The following is an 18,894-nucleotide window of genomic DNA, read 5'->3' as shown; positions in this document are numbered from 1 at the left end:
GTATGTGTCAATCAAGATATATGCAAGAACAGGTTTAATGATTAATCAGGTGTAACATTGAGGGTGTGGTGTAAGAATGTTAACACTATGTAATAATTCTACTTGTGTGATGTAGAAGATAATTATCAAAGTATGTAATTATGTAAGAATGGTAACAATCTGTAATAATTTTTTAGTATATCATTAGCGTGGTGTAGAACAAAATTATCTATGTAGAAATACTGCTTGCAAACCAATGATGGTAAGATGATGTCATGGGGTAGGACTAGATAAGTCTAACTTCTTCCTACTCCATTCAAACATGTACTAGGTATAAGCAAATTGATAATGCATTTGTGGATATGTGTGAAATTATGTGTGTTGACATATTGACTGTCTTCACATGTTTGAAAGAATAAATCAAATCAAAATCAAATCAATTTTCCACCATAGATCAATGAGGTCTTTTAATTATATTGTAGTGTAGTGGAGTAAAAAAGTACAATATTTGCCTCTAAAATGTAACAAAGCAAAAGTATGAAGTAACAGATAATTAAAGAACTCAGCTAGAAATTACAGATACCTCAAAATTGTACTTAAGAACAGTGCTTGAGTAAATATAATTACTGTAGTTACTTTTCACCACTGTGTAAAACACACCCACACACACACCAGTAACTACTGCAAGAGACTGACAGTCAAGTCCAAACAGCCCCGGAGGGCCTCAGTGTGGCACAAACACAATGTCCAACAGAATCAATGAGACACTCAGAATTTTTTTCTGATATTGTTTTACTGTCGAATGTAAAAGAGAAAAGAATAAATACTTTACTGATGCATTCTATATGACCTGGTAAATTAACAGCTATCATGACATGAACAGAAAATGTATTTGCTATTGCAAATTGGGAGACAGGGTTGGACACTGACTTGAAGCTAAATATCTTCACAACAATAATCAATTTAAAGTGTCTAAATAGACAGATTATATTGTATCAAAGTGAACTAAGTTTCTGTATTTGAAAATCGGCCTTTTCAGGGTTAAAGTATAAATCAGTGCTTTCTTAGAAAAGGCTGTGACTTTTACTAATATTGGAACTGCTGCTGTAGTAGCAGAGAGCCACAGAGAGCATATACATGCATTGATACAGGTGCAGGAATGAAGTGTATACACACACACCTAGTACACACACAGTGCAGATATCAAGCTGCTGGGGAGTGGAGAACAAAGGGAAGTGACAAAAAAGCTGCAGATGACTTCAAACAACAGCTATTTCCCAGGTTGACCTGACAAACAGGGTGAGAGAGGTAGGGGTGATGGATGTAGTGAAGGGAGGGTGAGAAAGAGAGCAGAAGTAAAATATAAAACAGACCGATAGGAAACAGGTCATGTCTAGAGGTATAAACCTCTCTAGTAATTTATATAAGCAACCATGTTGCAACTGTGTACTGTGTAGGGTTGTGTGTGTGTGTGCGGCTGTGTTTCTGTCTAGTCTTATTTGTCTTCTTACAATCTTTCTGCCACAGTCCTGCCCTATAAATCCTTTAAAATTGTTCAGTAGCCTATAACATTAATGTCACTAGGCTGCTGTTCCATTTACGGTGTTGAGTGTGTGTGTGTGTGTGGCCTTGTTTATGTACACCTCTGGGGACAGAACACTGTGACCACACTGTTTTGCATGGACTGGAGCTGAATCCCACAGATAATTAGTCAAATTTTTAAAAAATAACGAGGTGTAAGGTTAGAGCAAGTGTCGGCTTTAGTTAAGTGTTAGGGTAAGGGTTAAGGTTGGGCTAGTAGCAGTTCTAAGTAAGGTTAGGGTAACACTCCTGGAAATGAATGTATATTTACAGAATGTATCAACTTTGTAAGTGACAAGTGAGTGTGTAAACAGAAAATTTACCTCATGGACCACATTGTGCCTCAAATGGGTCTCTGTTATCCATGGTGAAGTGATTCTTGGTGAAGGGCTAAAGGGAGGTAAAGGTCACCTGAAGACTTATGACTTACTATACATAGTATATCAATATCAGGAGTGAGACAGGTAATAACTTAAACCCACCGAAAGTGTCTCAGTGAGGTGTTGGGCCACCATGGGCCACCAGAACAGCTTCAGTGCACCTTGGCATTGACTCTCCAGGGAGGAACACCATTCTTCCAAAAGTTATTTCCTCATTTGTTTTTTGATGATAGTGGAGAAGCTGTCTAACACATTGCTCCAACATCTCCCAGAGGTGTTCAGTTGGGTTGAGATCTGGTGACTGTTAAGCATATGATTCACATCATATTCATACTTGTCACACCATTCAGTGAACCCTCGTGTCCCGTGCATGGGGGCTCTGTCATCCTGGAAATGACCAGTCCCATCTGGGTCTTCCTTTAATTTCTTCAAATATGGCTTACCTCATTAACAAGACTAACAAGATAAGCATGATAAAATGAGCCGGTTAACTCATATCCACCTAGCACAATTCTTTGAATGCAGTTAAGTGACTTTTTGATGGCTGAGGTCATTTTGAATAGCACTGCACTGTTCTTTTGCAAGTAGCGAGCTGAGACCATGAGCAACATTAGTTTTATTAGCTGATCATATGATTTCACTCAGGTTTGGCTATTTCACTATAGCTGTTGATTGCACTTTTTACTGCTGTGACACAGCAGGACTTAATTTGACAGAAAGTAAACTGTCTTACCTTAAATATATTCTAAGTGACAGCATCAGTCTGAAAATTGGATTAAATGCTCCATAATCAGATATTGAACTTATAAAAATGTATTAAAGTGTAACTGTATTAAACAGTTTCAATCTACTTTTATACAATATAATGTAGACTAATGATTTAAGTGCATTTCATACATTTAAGTGCTAAAATGGTAAGGTTCCTTCAAAGTGTCATAATTAAATGCATTGTTTGTTTTAACTGGTCACATTAAATTGGAACATTATAATGTCATTAATTTATTTTGCTAATAATATTCCAAAGTAAATTGTAAGGCTTCTATTTAAAGGGTACAAATTTCGCTATATCGCCCATTTTATAATATATAGGTATGTAACTGTGATAATTATTGTAATGCTTAATTCCTCCATATTGCGCTTTGTTTCTTTAGCAACCAGGCATGAAAATTAAGCCATAGATTAAAAGCATATTGCCTGTAACCTTTACAGAATATAATGCCATTATATTTATACCATTTATGAGTTTCACAAGAAATTTTAAATGTTTATTTTTCAAATTTCACTAATATATCTCAGCTTAGCATGGGTTTGAACCCATTGATTAATTTATTAATGTATCTATGAAGTACAAGTTTCAGTTTTGTTGCCTTGAGTGCAAGAGGTTCTAGTTTGGAGCCTCTCCTGGGACATTGTGAATGGGTCTGACACCAGCAATGCAGCAAAACTAAATATAGCTTTGTCAAATTGCCTTTCAACTGCTTATAACTGGCTGTTTGTGTTTCACAAATAAGTATCACAGGAAGGTGTTTAAGGGGATTATGACCTTGCCTTTTGAATCAAAGCATAGTTGTGTTTCCCTGTCTGTGCTTTCTCCTTTCCTTGTTCTTGTGGTTTTATCTAGATGTTTTCACAAATGCAGCAGACGTGTAGAAAATGTGTCATTAACCAATATGCATAAATCAACTTTTTAGAAAAGAAGACCTTTCTGAGTAGAACATGAGTATGGTCAGAACTGGTTTGAAATAAAGCTGATCCAAAACACAGTTACCCAGAATAGTTGTAAACAGAGAAAGAACCCTGGCAGCAACTTCACCATGCAGCTGGAAAGAGCAGCAGCACATGTCTAAAGAAGCAGTCCACATGCTTTATCTGCATCAAAATGCTCCAAAGTCAGACACACATTTTTTCTCTTGTGATAATGATGATGATGATGATGCACCATGTAATAAGAGCTGAGAGACTCAGCTTGGCTGAATTTAATTTCAATCAAGCTTGGCCTGCAGTCATACTCAGATCAGGTCTTGGTTACTTGGAATCAATTGGAAATGTGGAGATCTCTACCCTAATCTTTCTTTATTTTTTAATGACAAAATATTTTTTAATTACTTCCATCTACAGTGTATACACAACACAGTTATGGTATGTTTAAGTTTAGGCAAATAACATGATAATAATCATAAAGAAGCAAAGAATAACTTTTGCTCTGTAATAAGTTATAAACTCAGAGCTCCCACATTCAAGACAGTTGCACCACATGCCCTTCACACCTCCACACTATTTCTGTTTCACTACATGTAAGACACATTCATTTTGCCTTGGCACCTAGTGTTGTCATAAGTCATAATCCATACTCAATATGAACACAGTTCCTTAACATAGGCTCCTGCACACAGACTAAACTATGTTAAGTTAGACTATTCATTCAGAATCCTTAGCCAACTTTAGTTTATGGATTAGAACCAACAACCACAAATTTGTCTGTCCCATAGTTCATTGGGTTAACTGCCCACATTTCATGGTGTTAGTGCCTGTCTGCAGTTAAACACTGATCTAGGGTCAGAGATATGGAGCAAATAACATTCAGGACTGCCGCTGTGGTGATAGCATACTATCATTGAGGAGATAAGAGAGTGTCGGCACACTGACCTTACCCTGGTGGCCCTTCTGTAAACAGTGCTAATGATGGCTCCAGGCGATAACACCATACTCCTGTCACCTCTCTTTCTTTCCTTCTCTCTATCACATACTCCTTCCAGCTCCAGCTCTCTGCTGATATCCTGCTCTTGCTTCTCTCTAATCACAGGAGAAATCCTAGAAATCCCCTCTCCTGCTCATCTGTTTAATCTCCTTATCGGTGTGAAGATTACAGCTCACAGTGAATAGAATAATAAGCAGCAAAGAGCCAAGCACAAAGCGGAAACTGCTGTACTGTGATATGGTAGGACTCCAGGGATTACAGGGATCTAAGTGAAAATAGATACAGAGGTCCCCTGAGGATTTGATTGATACCAATATCAAGAGTTTTGATGTTTCATCACTAAAATGCCAAAAGATTTGTTTAATTACATTCTACCTTTTTCTGCTTACAATATGTACTGTGCAGACAAGATGTATGTTCTAAAGTTCTTTATGATCCTTCAGATTTGTTCTTACTGTATATTCAACCCATAAACTGTCCCTGGTAGGCTAGTGGTTAAGGCGCAGCACTCTCGCCGCTGTGACCCGAGTTCGAATCAGGGTTGCGTCAGGAAGGGCATCTAGCGTAAAACACGTGCCAAATGTCAATATGCGAGTCATCAGTGTGATGATTTGCTGTGGCGAGCCCTAAACGGGAAAAGCCCAAAGTGACTTTCTTATTCAACCCATAGCCCAAATTAGGATTTCCCCTAAATGTTGCTGAAGCCATCAATCAAAACAGCTAGCTTTTCCTGCAGGGTGGCATGGGGGTGCAGTGTTTAGCACCTTCCCCTCCCAGCAAGAGGTTTATGGGAGCAAACCTGCTGTGCAGAGTTTGCAGGTTCTCCCCCTTGAATGTGTGGGCTTTCTCCAGATATTCCAGCTTCCTCCCACAGTACAAAGACATGCAAATTCTAATTTGGGGTCTCCTACTCCAAACCAGTATGAACTTGCAACAAAACATTATGTTACAACTTTTGAATTTTTACATTGAACTGTGGCATTTGTGATTACTGTTTTTGTTTGATTATATTACTGATGTTTTCATCAACACTTGGCAACTATGCAGTTAAATTTAGCAGATATCTCTGGGAATTTCTTTAAAATGTATTTATAATAGCAGCAGTAAAACATTCCAATTTGCAGTCCAAGTGGCAGTGACAATAGCAAAAATCAGGACACACACTGTGTGGTCTCTATTTTCTGGCTTGTGCAGAGGCTGCAACACAAACTAGTATTGTAATACTTTTACTTGGTCTCAGACAAAGCGATATTTTCCTGCCATGAATCAATGTGCTTATGCTGAGGTGGCAGGAGAAGCACAGCTGAGGCCCTGTTTTGCTGATTAGGCAGCGCAATGTAATTTTTGTGCTCAATTTATATTGGAAATTTTTTAGTGTAGTGCTATTTTCTTAACATTCTATGTTAGGCAGTGCAAAAACAGGTACGGAAATGTATTTTACCAGTCACACCAACTTAAAATAAACCCTTAACTCCACAGCTGATTTGATTCACTGTTAATAAGAACTAAAATAGTTATCAGTAAGTGGCTATAGATATGGATATTGCTGCTGAGATGAGAAGGTGATCTACTTTTGGGCACTTAGAATCAGAGATTTGACACCAAATCTATGTACAGTATTTACACACAAATCAAGACATGAGAGCAGCTCATGAGCCATGATACATAGCATACACCCTGCAGATGTTCTGATCAGTCATGCTACAGACATTACTGACAATAGATTTTATCACGTTGTTTTACAAACAAATGTTTATAAAGGTACGTGTAAATATAGTTGAAGTCAGAAGTTTACATACACCTCAGCCAAATACATTTAAACATTTAAGTTTTTCACAACTCTTGACATTTAGTCCTATAAAGATTCCCTGTCTTAGGTCAGTTAGGATCACTACTTTATTTTAAGAATGTGAAATGTTAGAATAACAGTAGAGAAAAAGATTGATTTCAGCTTTTATTTCTCCCATCACATTCCCAGTGGGTCAGATGTTTATACTCTGTTAGTATGTGGTAGCACTGCCTTTAAATCGGTTAACTTGGGTCAAACCTTTCAGGATGGCTTTGTTAGAAATTAATAAATCAGTCAGATAATTATTAGACTTTAATGTGTTATTAATGCAGTTTAGTAAGATTCAAAGTCTGCTCATGTGTGCTCTGCTTCAAGGTTAGAAGATAATGTTGACTCTGAGAAGTGTACCTTGACACCAGTTATTTTTGTATTAATCTTGTGTAAGAATTATGTCTGAAAAAGTGTTTTAGTTACACATCATGCATACAACATACAGACACACGGAATTCTTCATTTTGTTATGACTTGTGCTCGATGCATACGGAGCATAATATATGAGACGGAGACGTCGGACTGTCTCCAACTCTTGATGTTTTTACAGCTGTCTGTGTAAGGGGTTAGCCCAAAACCTTATAAATGTATTAGGCTCTGTGTTTCTGGGGTCTCCTTTCTTCCAGCAGTTGTCTGGAGCAGGAGCCACCCGGGTTTGTGTTTCTGTAACTTTTTATTGTGGCTTTCAAAATAAATCAGCACTAAAATGAAACAAGTCGGACTCCGTCTTCATTCAGATCTGTTCAATAAAAGAACTGGGGTATAACACCTTCCAGAAGCTTCTTACAATAAGAATTTTAACCTATTCTGCCTGACAGAACTGGCGGAACTGAGGTTTGGAGGCCTCTTAACTAGCACATGCTTTTCCAGTTCTGACCACATAATTTCCTAATGGGTGACCAAGCTTTAACTTCCTGGCTGATGTCTTGAGATGTTGCTTCAGTATATCCACAACATCTTCCTTCCTCATGCTTCTGTACGATGCCATCTATTATGTGAAGTGCCCCAGTCCCTCCTGCAGCAAGGCACCCCCATAGCATAATGCTGCTACCCCCATCTTCGCGGCTGGAATAGTGTTCTTCGGCTTGCAAGCCTCCACCTTTTTCCTCCACACATAAGGATGACCTTAATGCCAAACAGTTTAGTTTCTGTTTCATCAGACCAGAGGACATTTCTCCCAAAAGTCAGATCTTTGTCCCCATGTGCAGCTGTAAACTGTAGTCTGCCTTTTTTATGGAGTACAGATACATACAGTAAATCACAAAAGAAGCAGATATAAGGAAGGAATCTTTTGTCTCATATATCTCCAAGTTATGATATCAGTGACATCAAAATCAGGTTGCCGCAGTGCTTTTAAAAGACACGAGAAGAGCTGGTTTGATTGGCCATTACTAAAGCCAGCCCCAGCTCCTGCTACTTATAATGCAATCCTGCCTCTAATAATGTATAAGCTGCTTGCACAGCCAGCATACAGTATGTGGTCTTTTTTTCCCATTTATACAGTTTAAATTGATTTATGCGTAGAAAATGTTATATGCATGTTTTTTTGTGCATGTACATTTAATGCATCTGGCTCCAAATGTCAACAGGTAAAGCAGCCTTTTACTAAACAAAGATGCTTGCTTTTCCTCCACTAATTTCAAAGCCACAGCTGTTTACCAGAGCCTTACGCATCACTCAATTGCTGCATTTGGCAGTTACTATGATGACAGGCCACAAACATGGATCAATTAAAGCATTAGTGAGTGGACACTGGCAGCACTTTGTCCATTTAACAGTTTGACACCATTCTTGCATTGGAGAATTCCATGGATTACAAAGCTGATTGCCATGGACTCACAGCCGTATGGCCTTTTTTACAAGACTATAAAGAGGAGCAGAGATTCAGGAACTGTAGCCACCCTAACAGTAGTGTGAGGGACAACCACACTTACTCCTTTTGAGCTTGTCATTGAACTAAATAAAGTGTGTAGACTGCTGCAGAGTAATATCAGACAATGAGTTGGAAGAGTTGACCAAGAAAGCTTGTGGAGGATGTGGCACTTTGGCTTTGCAGCCTCAGCTCCCTGCTGATAGTCGGCTGCCACAGTCCTACCTCCTCTCTTTGCACAGTGATATGAGTTTACCAATAAATAAGGTTTTTATGTGCCTTTTATTGTTGATCAGATCTGTTCTAGTGGTATGGCCAACCTCTGATATGATGGACACAGTTTGTTTTTGTTTTTTTTATAATTACATACTGTATATTGTAGAGCCAATCAATACTACACTAGTTATGGGAAGGCCTTGCACTGCAATGATTCAAATTTGACATTTTCGGTGTTTTCCTGTTTGCCATTTTGTTCATGATGACTCTTTATTGATGTGTTTTTGGTTGTATTTGTTACTAGCCACTCAGAATTGCTGCTCCCAGCTAAAAGCCATTCAGGTGCCAGCCAGTTCCTAGCCAGCTTCCTTCTCCTGCTTCAAAGACTTACAGTAGTTGCTGAAACTGAACTAGATGAGCTGCAAACATCACCTATATATCAGTCATGTTAACGCTGCATGAAATAATCAAACCCAATATGCTTTTTGAGCCATTGCAGATTGAAACTAAACCAGCATGGTGCCTGACTTGAACTCAAATGTTCATTAAAACCACCAGAAAAAAATCTACAGTATGTTACTGAGTGTTATTGAGTGAGGATCACATTGAATTATTGTAATTTATTTCTCTAATTTGTTCTGTGTTAACAGTGACTAATTAGTCTGCATTCTCTATTCACAAAACACTTGTGGACTGCATGAAATTTATCAGTAATGGATTTGTGTTTGGACCTGTTTGGTTATTTAGGAATCTTTAATGTAGTCGGCCAGAAGGTTGGTGGGAGGAGGGGGTCTAGGTAGCTAGAGAGGCCACTGAGAGGCTGCTGGAGGGGCACTTATTGAGAATCACAGATCTGACACCAAATCCATGTAAAATAATTACACATAGGCACACAATATAACCCATGAATGCAGCTCATGAGCCATGATAAGTTACAGATAACCTGCAAATCCACCTATCAATCATGTTACAGGCATTACGAACAGCAGGTAGGTCAGTCAGACTGCTGCACAGTCTGTGTGCTGCTCTTACTGACTACTCAGTTACAACTTTTTAAATGATCAAGTTCGACTGCCAGCCAGAGACACATTGTGTCCTTTGTTGCATTTTCTGATGAGCTGATCCCAACAGAGGCAGCTATAAGTGGAGATAAAGTGAGTGATGCAGCAAACAATCAGTTTCTGGTGGACAGTAACTTTTTATGTTGATAGGCAGCTCAGTGCAATTGTGGTGCTCATTTTGGACTGAATTTGCATTTGTGTTAAAACCAACTCAGACCACTTCTTATGACAAATGCAGAGGCACGCAAACACATAAACTTCTCCAACCACCAACACACTCGCACCCATTAAGTGCTAACAAAAGGTTCTGTGCCTTTTGTTACTGTGTCTCACTGGATATCACATATGACCAACAAACTCATCTGTTTGTGCACTGAAAAGCTTTTATTTTAACAAGCCTACTAGAGGATTACAATACCACATGAGATGATTGTGGAGTTACCACTGCTGTGACACAATGAAAAAACTGTGCACAGCATTTCTCTCAGTTTGGAGAGAACCTGCTGCTGTTGTTAATAAAGTCAAACCAAAGGAGCGTTAACATTCTCAGTGGAAGACAAAGAATGAAAAAGGACAGTTCAAGATGCAGTTTAACCTCTGAGAACATGCAAATACTAGAGCGAGCAAATACTGACACTTTGTCAAGTACCTTTTGTGTCTCATACAGATGCTAAAGGGTACTTCTGGCATCCAAATGAGATGCTAAGGGTTTTCAATAGAGAGCAGTGTTAATCCACTTGTGTCAGTATTTGCTGCCCAGAGCAACTGGTAGTGTTTGGATGTCAGTGACTACTAACACCACATGAAGAAACAAATATAAATAGGACAGTAGAACATATTACAATTCAATAGTAGTGCAAACTACAGCCTCTAAAACCATAATAAAGTTGAATCAACCCCCTCTCTAAAAGGTTTCTGTACAGACTTGTTAGGTATTTTTTAGTCAGATAGATATTGGTTAGGTACTTGTTGTATTAGAAATGTCTTTAGTGTAGGATGTCTAGCTCAGGCTGTTAAATGCTTACTCATTTCCAGGAGTTACTCCAGGTTGTTTATGTTCCAGGATAACTAGATAGAAAGTGGCTACTGTATGATATGTTTAGCCGTAATCTTAATCATAATATCTTCCTAGGCTTAATGTCCGGACATGTCCCTGAATGTCCTGTATGTTCTTAGATACACACCACTTAATCAACACTCACATACATTGATTTTCTCCATGTTTTGACTACTGCTACGGTCAGCTGTGAAGCTGGCATATCAGGTGACGTCACGGTTTGACGTGCCTGTGTAGAATGGGGTTAGCCCAAACCAGATATAATGGATAGGCTTTGGTGGTTCAGGGTCTTTTTTCATTCTCCGTCTGCCTGCACGCAGTATTGGAGGTGGAAGATGCCCGGACGTGTAATGTTAATTTTGCCTGTGATCCTTTGAATAAACCAGCACGGTTTTTTGTATCCACTTGGACCGCCTCGTCTCTCTGAGTTCCTGGTTAAGAGAACTGGGAAAATAGCTTTCAGACTGAACATTCAAACTTTCACTAAGGGATATATAAGCTCTGTTTAATGTACAAAGCTCCTTCCGGTTCTTTTAAACCAGGAACTCACAAAAGACGAAGTAGACCACTTTAGATTTTATAAAAAATAACCGTACTGGTTTATTCAGAGGATCACAGGTAAAATTAACATCACACGTCCAGATCTCTCTCACCACCAAACCTGCGCGCAGGCAGCTTGGAAAGATGAAAGACCCTGGACCAAGAAACCTATACAATATTAATCATTTTGGGCTAGCCCCATACTACGCAGGCACGTCAAACCGAGACGTCACCTGATATGCCAGCTTGCAGCTGACCATAACGATAGTCAAAACATGAGGAAAAGTCAAGGTGTGTGGCTGTTGATTTGTGGTGTGTATCTAGAACAATTTGACATGACATTTCACATTAAGACAAATATTAAGATTAGCATTACAGTTAATACTAACAACCATCCTTGCCTGCAGCCTTGGCCTAGATGCAGTCTGCAAGCACATGAAATTGAACTGAGCATTTAACAGCCTGAGCTAGACATCCTGTCTCCACTAAACATTTCTAGACATCAAATCTCTGAATATCTATCTAACTAAGAAATAACCTAACAGATAATTTATTACTTTATTACTTTGGATTAGCCAACTTTAGATTTAGAAAGGTGCGCCTAATAAACTATATATTATGAATTATAAATGTCATACAAATGACTCACTAAACCTACAAGATAATTTATAAGAATACTGCATTTTTCATTTAAGCTAGTTTTTTTTATTCATCAGCAATAGAAATTGTAAAAACAACATAAAACAATCTGCCTAAGAATTGAAGCACTAATTCAAATTAATATTTCATTTCTGGCACAGGATATTTTATTATTTCATGTCAGTGGGGGAACAGACTTCGAGACAACACCTGTCCTCTATGTGTATCTACACATGAGGAGTTCAGGCTCAGTGCTGAGTGGTAGGTCACCTGTGTTTTGGAAGTGCTTTGAGGCTAATGCAGTTATTTAGTTTTGTGTGTAAATCCAGGAAAATAGACTTGCAGCATAAAAATGTAATTGCATTTATGGGCCTATAGCGCAAGCATAAGCCATTACATGCACTGTATTGATAGCTGGACTGAGAAGTGTATTTGTCCATTAGACACATATGACACAGAAGGCTGAAAAGCATTTTCTGTGTAGATGTAGTGTTACTGCCAAATTTGTACAAAGCACTGCTGCACACGGTGCTGTACCACACTGCCATGACTCCAGGGGCCAGATTCCAGTCTAGCTTTAGTTCAACACCACTGGTTGCAGAAAATCTGCATCAGCCTAACTTTGTCATATTGAATGTTCTCTCTTCAATGTGCAGATTTGTAGGTGTGCAGTTTAAAATGCAGCGGAAGAGAAAGAAGACTAACTCCTTTCTTAAAACCAGAGTAAGTGGCTGGAGAGTTAACCCTGTCAGAATAAATTTTTGCCAACGCCAAGCTCAAGTCAAGCATACAACAGCAGGATCAAGGAAAGCTTCATCCCAGACATCCTCAGATCGAGGCATCTGAACTGGGGGTAGAGCGACTGAAGAAGAAGCAGAGGAGTTTAAAGGATGTGATCTCTATTCTGGAGCAGGTCCTCATCTCGCTGGCTAGTGCTCTAGTAGGCCTCCCTCCCTCTCCCCATCTAACCCATGCAGTCCCCTGCTCAGCACACTCAATTATTTATCAGCTTCCAGAGCAGAGAGGAGGGAGGAGGTAGCCACAGATCACCTCTCTGCTTTTCCTATTGCTCCTTTATTTCCCTCTCCTTCTTTACAAAAGTGACAGTCCTTTAATCTGCATATTTCCATTTATAGCATGAAAAATAAACACTAATGTCCCCACAGGAGCAGACAACAGGAATACCTGCCCTCCAGCAGCTCGCTTTCTGTCACAGTCCTTTCCTCTTTCACTTCTCCTTCCTTCTATCTCCACCTTCTGTGTGCCTGATTATTATTTCTGGATGCTTGTTTTGTTTCCTCTCTTCCATCCAGTTACCGTTCCTACATCCCTCCCACCGAAGGGACAGATGGAGTACTTTAACTCTCTTACTGTTGTCAGGGCAGCATCAAAAAGCTCACTAAACCTCAAAACTGTGTATGCAGAAGCACTGCAGTAAAACCAGCTCATAATATGTTAGTCTGCATATATTTAAACAATCAATACATTTTCAGTCTAGTAGTCAAAAGTGTAAAATATTAATCCTTTTAAGAGTGATCTCTTGCCATCTTGTCTGTTAAATTTTGATAAGGATGTGTGTCTTTTACTGTTTCTAATCAGGACCTGCAGTTGTGTGTCTGTGCAGGCATTAGCATACAATAGCTATCAACAACTTAATGATGTTTTTGTCCATGTGAATTCCTTGTGTTTGTGTATCTGTGCTTATTTACAATGTTTCTCCACAAAGAAGGAGGGAGAGAGAGAGTCACAATGCAGCGGTGATGAAGAGGAATAGCGGATGTCAACTGCAATGGCTCCTGCCTTGGTATCAAAGCCCCCTGCTCGCTTCATATCTGCAGGCAGCCACCAGCAAAAGACTCCCCATCATTAACTACTGTACAACAACACAACGGACTGAGAGCGGGAGAGAGGATGAGACACTGAGACGATAAGAGGAAAACAAGACAAAGAGAGACAGAACACCTAAAAGAGGAGGGCAACAAGCATGAGCATGACAGAGGAGATGGTGATCGACTGGTGGTCTCCACAGCGTAGTTACATCACCTCTGTCCTTTTACTCATCCTTGCCTCATTTATTTACTTAACTTTTCTCTTGTTTTGTTAAAAAAATTCCTACTTTATTATTTACAGAAATTCAGACCAGACCGGCAACAGCACTGATGTGGAAAAATGCGAAGCCGATCTTTGAGCAAATTAACACCATTTGTAGAAAAGCAGATATACTTTTGCCAACAGCCAGTTAAAGGCAGCGTGGTGTGGGTGGATTAGGAGGGAGGAGGCTGGGTACGCAAATGACAGGTTTTTGCATCTTTTAAGCTATGCAGTCAGAACAATTTTAGCAGCCTCAACCTCTCATGACTGTGTGTTTACAATTTTAACTCTTAAAGCAATAACTGTACAGTGAACACAGGAGTCTCACAATAAACCAAGCAAACTAAGCCTGAGGAAAAGAGAATTTCCATTCAGAGTTACTTCCCATAATGCAGTGTTGTTTTAAATTCTAAAACTTTGAGTTGCATTAATTCACAATGCAACATGTGTGCAATATGTGTCTGGGGCGGCTGTGGCTCAGGAGGTAGAGCAGGTCGTCTCCTAACTAGAGGGTTGGTGATTTGATTCCTAGCTCTCCAGTCCACATGTCAAAGTGTGTGTGAATAAGACACTTAACCCCCCATTGCTCTCGGTGACAGTGCCACTGGTGTGTTAATGGGTGAATGGGCAAAACGTGCTTTGAGTGCACTGCAATGCATAGAAAAGCAGTGTAAATGTCCATTTACCATTTTACAAAATGATGGTGCCTTAAGGTTTGTTGTTAAACAAAACTCAGCAGTCAAACCATAGCAGTGATAGCTTGGAAACACACACTGGACTTGCCAGGCATCCCTGTGCACCACGCAGCAGGGAGAAGGTGCTGGAAACCTCGTGTATGTCTATGGTACCAGGGGCTTTTTCACGTGAAGGTTAGTATATGCTGTATCACTGTTTCCATGACACCGCATGTCAGTAAAAACATTACTACATTGCACATTCACAGCTGATTCTCCTGTCTAGGCCCAATTCCAGTGACAAGCCTTGCAGAAACACACACTAACATCTAGACATACTCTACAGCTCAAAGACTGATGGCGCTGCTAATCTGCACGATATTTAACCCTGGTAAGGGGATATAAGTCAGGCACGCTTAGAGCCTCACAAATGACAGATGTGTACTGCAAAATTATGTGTTTATCACTTTCTATGATGACTTGAGCATTTTTTAAGGAAAAAAAAAGCGAGACAATGCGTTTACCTCCAAAATGTGCTGAGAAGTCAGGTGTGTGGATACAGGATGTGATCTGATCCCATTTGGCTCTGGATATTGAAAAGTTCTCGAGTCATGCATTTCAAAATGTGAACTCTGTCAGACTGATAAAAATCTGTTACTGTAACTGTTAGTTGAAACCAGCAATGTTAAATATTTATGTCTGAAAAGATTTTCTGACCATCTTAGTTGGAAAGATAGGGCAATGAACCTCTCACTAAAACAGAAACCTACTAGAGAGACCTACTAATAATCTAGGCTTTATTTGCTAAAATGTAATTAACAGTTTGGGTTTATTTTGATAAACTGTCATGTGATGTTTCCTTGCTCTGAAAAAGCAATTAATCACAGTTTTCTACACCTCATATCTCTCTGTGACATCTCTTTAATTTACTTGTTTGGATTTAGTGCTGGCAAAATTGGAAAGGTGCAGCCCGTGTTTTTGTTTGGTGTAGTTGACAGTTATTATTAGCCTGTTTTCTAAATTAATGTTAATAAATCAAAGAGACTGGAACTTGGTAGACTGTGGTTAAAAGATCTGATAGGACCTTGAGTCCCACAGCAACACACAACAAAAGCCTGAATTGTGCCCAACAACCCAAAACAAACATGTGAGGTTTGTCTTACTCATCATGTGTAGCAGTAATTAGACAAAGTTTTCCCACTACATCCTTAGAATTTGTTTGGAATGAGAAATAAATGCAGATACACTTCTGGCAGGGTAACAATATAAATTCTGTTGTGGTGCATGTGAGCTGCTGTGACCCAAAAATCAATCTGTGAAAAGTTCTTAGTTATCTTGGTGTTTTAAACCATGTTTGCCCTTTTAATCTCATGAGTGTAACATGTAACAATATAGTGTGTATGTACATATACAGTAGTACAGTATTCACAAATTATTTTAGTCAAATATTTTCTAATATCCTTGATATTATATATATATATATATATATATAAAGGTTAAACATGGTTATACAGGGTGAGCCATGGAAAAGTAGCCCAGTACTTGAGAGCATAGCACTGGTGTTGGAGGTGAGCTTCTTTTCTGGGCTACTTTTCCATGGCCCACCCTGTATTATGAGAGATTGTACCATTAATGTTCTGTATCCTGCAAATGATATTGCACTCTAGTCTCATTCCTTTTATCCTTTAATATCTAGGCCCACTAAATAACAAATCACTCTGCAACTCTAATTGATAATATATTGATAAATGTTTTCAAGAATAGCTTTGTATATGGCATTTTGTGCATGGACAAGGCAGGTTAAAGTCACATCAGTAAATACTTTGGGATAATTAATGATCTCACAGTTTCGGTTTTTAAGAACTTGGTTCAAAATGAGACATGGCAGTGCATATTAGATCATTAGGAGTGTCAAATGGCTTATATCAGCTTTCATGACATATTTGTTCAAATGCTACAAATAAAGCTTTTCCATTAAAAGTCAAATCCAGTTTTTGGTTCAAGCAAAGTAAACCTTGGCTACCACATGGTCTTAGGAAATCTGTCTTCCTTAAGAACAGGCTTTGTAAAAAGTATTTTTAAATCCCTCTCCTTACAACAGAAAAAATACACAATATTTAGAAATAAAGTGAACAACCTGATTAGACAAAGTAAAAGAATGCTCTATAACTTGTGTTGTACTCACCCTTAATGTTGAGAAGTTATTGAACACAAATAGAGAAAACTGTGATTAGCTGGGAAAATGCAGGGAAGACTGTGTTGCGCTGTCAGGTTTAGGCACTAAGAAACAATGTGCTGTACAGGTAGTTTTTATATTCCACATCTCTGTTCTGTTACTGTGTAAAACATTTCTTTAGGACCATGCACAGTACAGTATGCTGTATATTGCAATTATTTGTCTTCTTTTTGGAACATTAAAGTTAAATGCTACATGCCTTTATGAAATGATTTAGAGTATTATAGTGTGTACATACACTGCAAGATAGACTGCTCTACTGGTAAAACAAGATAAAAAAAAATTGCATAAATTCCTTAACAACTACTTTGGCAGTTTCAAATCTACAACTTATGCAACATTCATTTACACTTGCATACAGACTTTCCACTGCAAAGACACAACAGCATCACATCAGATATAGGACTGCACTAAACTTAAGAGCAGCTGTGTTGACAGCCAGTGGAAAATACATTAATGATGTTTGAAACTTTGTATCTGTAATCCTCACTTCATTGAAAGATTGAATGCCAGTCACACACGGGGGAAAAATTCCCCCAGTCTCTTGGCTGGCTGTAATCATTTAGGGGAAAAAACCACCCTGTCACCAGAAAACAATTGTTTACCTGACACTTTGGAGCTGTCAGGCTCCTCCTGTAAGACTATATCACTGTGTTTAAGTTCATTTTAAAATTCCAAAGACCCCATTCACACACATGACCACACATTACCAAGGATAAATGCAGTTTCTGCTGTATCACCTGCAGTAAAATCTCTAAGGTCACACTCGTTAAACAAGACATGCTCTTGCTTACTACAGCAGCAGATAGGGAAAGCATCACTGTAACAGGGGTGTACTTTATCAACGGCAATAAAAATGCCGGATCATTAGTACAGGGCCGCGTGAGTGGGAATATAAACCTTTCTGCCTTGCCACTTTACTCACTTTGTCTCCCACAGGCTGCACTTCAATGAAATCTGAATGAAGATTATTTTTTACAAAAATTAAAGGATCCTTAATAACAGCTTTTTGATTAATTTGAAATAAAGAATGAATATGGAAAAACTCACACTCACACATTGCATATCAGTGTACAGAATGCCTCAGCTTTCATGTGTGTGGGTCCCTCATCCTTTGAGTGTTCAGGAGCCCCCACAGGGCCTCAGTACTCACCCAGAAATACATCATCATCTCGGCTGAGAGGGGATAGGAGACCAGGGGGTGGAAGATGGGGGTATGTGAGGACACTGGAGAAGCCAGTGCTCTTCCGCTTTTCTCCCTCTTTTTGTCTTTGTTGGTGTGTTTTTCAGTATGTCTGTCGTGTTCTGCACTGATCTTCTTCTTCAGTCACTTGGCTTTTGGTTTTTTATCTTGGGGCAGTTTTTTTTGTGCCAGTGCTATCTGCTCAGTGTTATCTGGTGACCAGCTAATTGCCCCTGTGTTTGTGTAGCAGAGTTATAAAGTCCCTTTCATGTGTCCCTCTGCCCCTGAAGACAGTCAGTCTTCCTCTCCTGCTGACTCTTCTGAAGCGTGACTTCGCTCCTCAGAGATGAGGCTCTCACACTGCTTCTCCTCCCCCTGAACCTTTCAAAAAGTCTTCCTTTGCTTCTTCGCCGAAAGGGGAAGCGACAAAGAAAGAAAGTGCTGCAAGGCGTTTTTACTGTACCTCCCTTTGCTTTTTGTTTTTACTTCACTTCTTTTCTCTCTTGCTTTTTCTTCCTCCTGTTCTCCTACTTGCCACCCTTTCTTGCCCGCTCAGCTCTCTTTTCTTTCCTCGCTGTAAACTGTCACTCTCATTTTGACTGTCATACACTGAAACCACTCTGTCTGAGCTCACTGTTTCCTTCTGGTTTTCTTCGTCTCTTGTTCTGGGTAGCTCCAGTCCAGTAGTTCTGTCTAACGGACTTTCTTCGACAGCATTCCTGGATGAAGAGCGCTGGAGTGGCTGGGGGGTGGGAAAAGCAGGAGATCACCACACGGTACAGTAGCACACAGACTTTCAACCAGGGAGAGACAAGTGCAGAGGGGAGGGAGGAGGAAGTTGGGGGGGGG

At 39.3% G+C, this 18,894-nt stretch overlaps 1 protein-coding gene across 6 annotated transcripts in view; it reads right to left on the bottom strand.

The window, feature by feature from the left end:
• Nucleotides 1-18,894, bottom strand: part of LOC109968637 (RNA binding protein fox-1 homolog 3-like) — a 644,376-nt gene that overhangs the window by 251,007 nt on the left and 374,475 nt on the right. Inside the window, exon 1 of one of the 6 annotated variants that reach the window (XM_020615041.1) lies at nt 18,016-18,812. The exons of the other annotated variants lie outside the window; for them this stretch is intronic. Within the exon in view, the coding sequence (XP_020470697.1) occupies nt 18,016-18,033 (18 nt within the window). The 5' untranslated portion in view covers nt 18,034-18,812. Of the gene's footprint in view, nt 1-18,015; nt 18,813-18,894 lie in introns of those variants that run through there. 6 annotated transcript variants of the gene reach the window in all.

Source organism: Monopterus albus, unplaced genomic scaffold (genome assembly GCF_001952655.1).
Source record: "Monopterus albus unplaced genomic scaffold, M_albus_1.0 scaffold156.1, whole genome shotgun sequence".
Lineage (NCBI taxonomy): Eukaryota > Metazoa > Chordata > Actinopteri > Synbranchiformes > Synbranchidae > Monopterus > Monopterus albus.
Note: the sequence above shows the minus strand (reverse complement) of the source record. Positions and strands in the feature narration are given on the sequence as shown.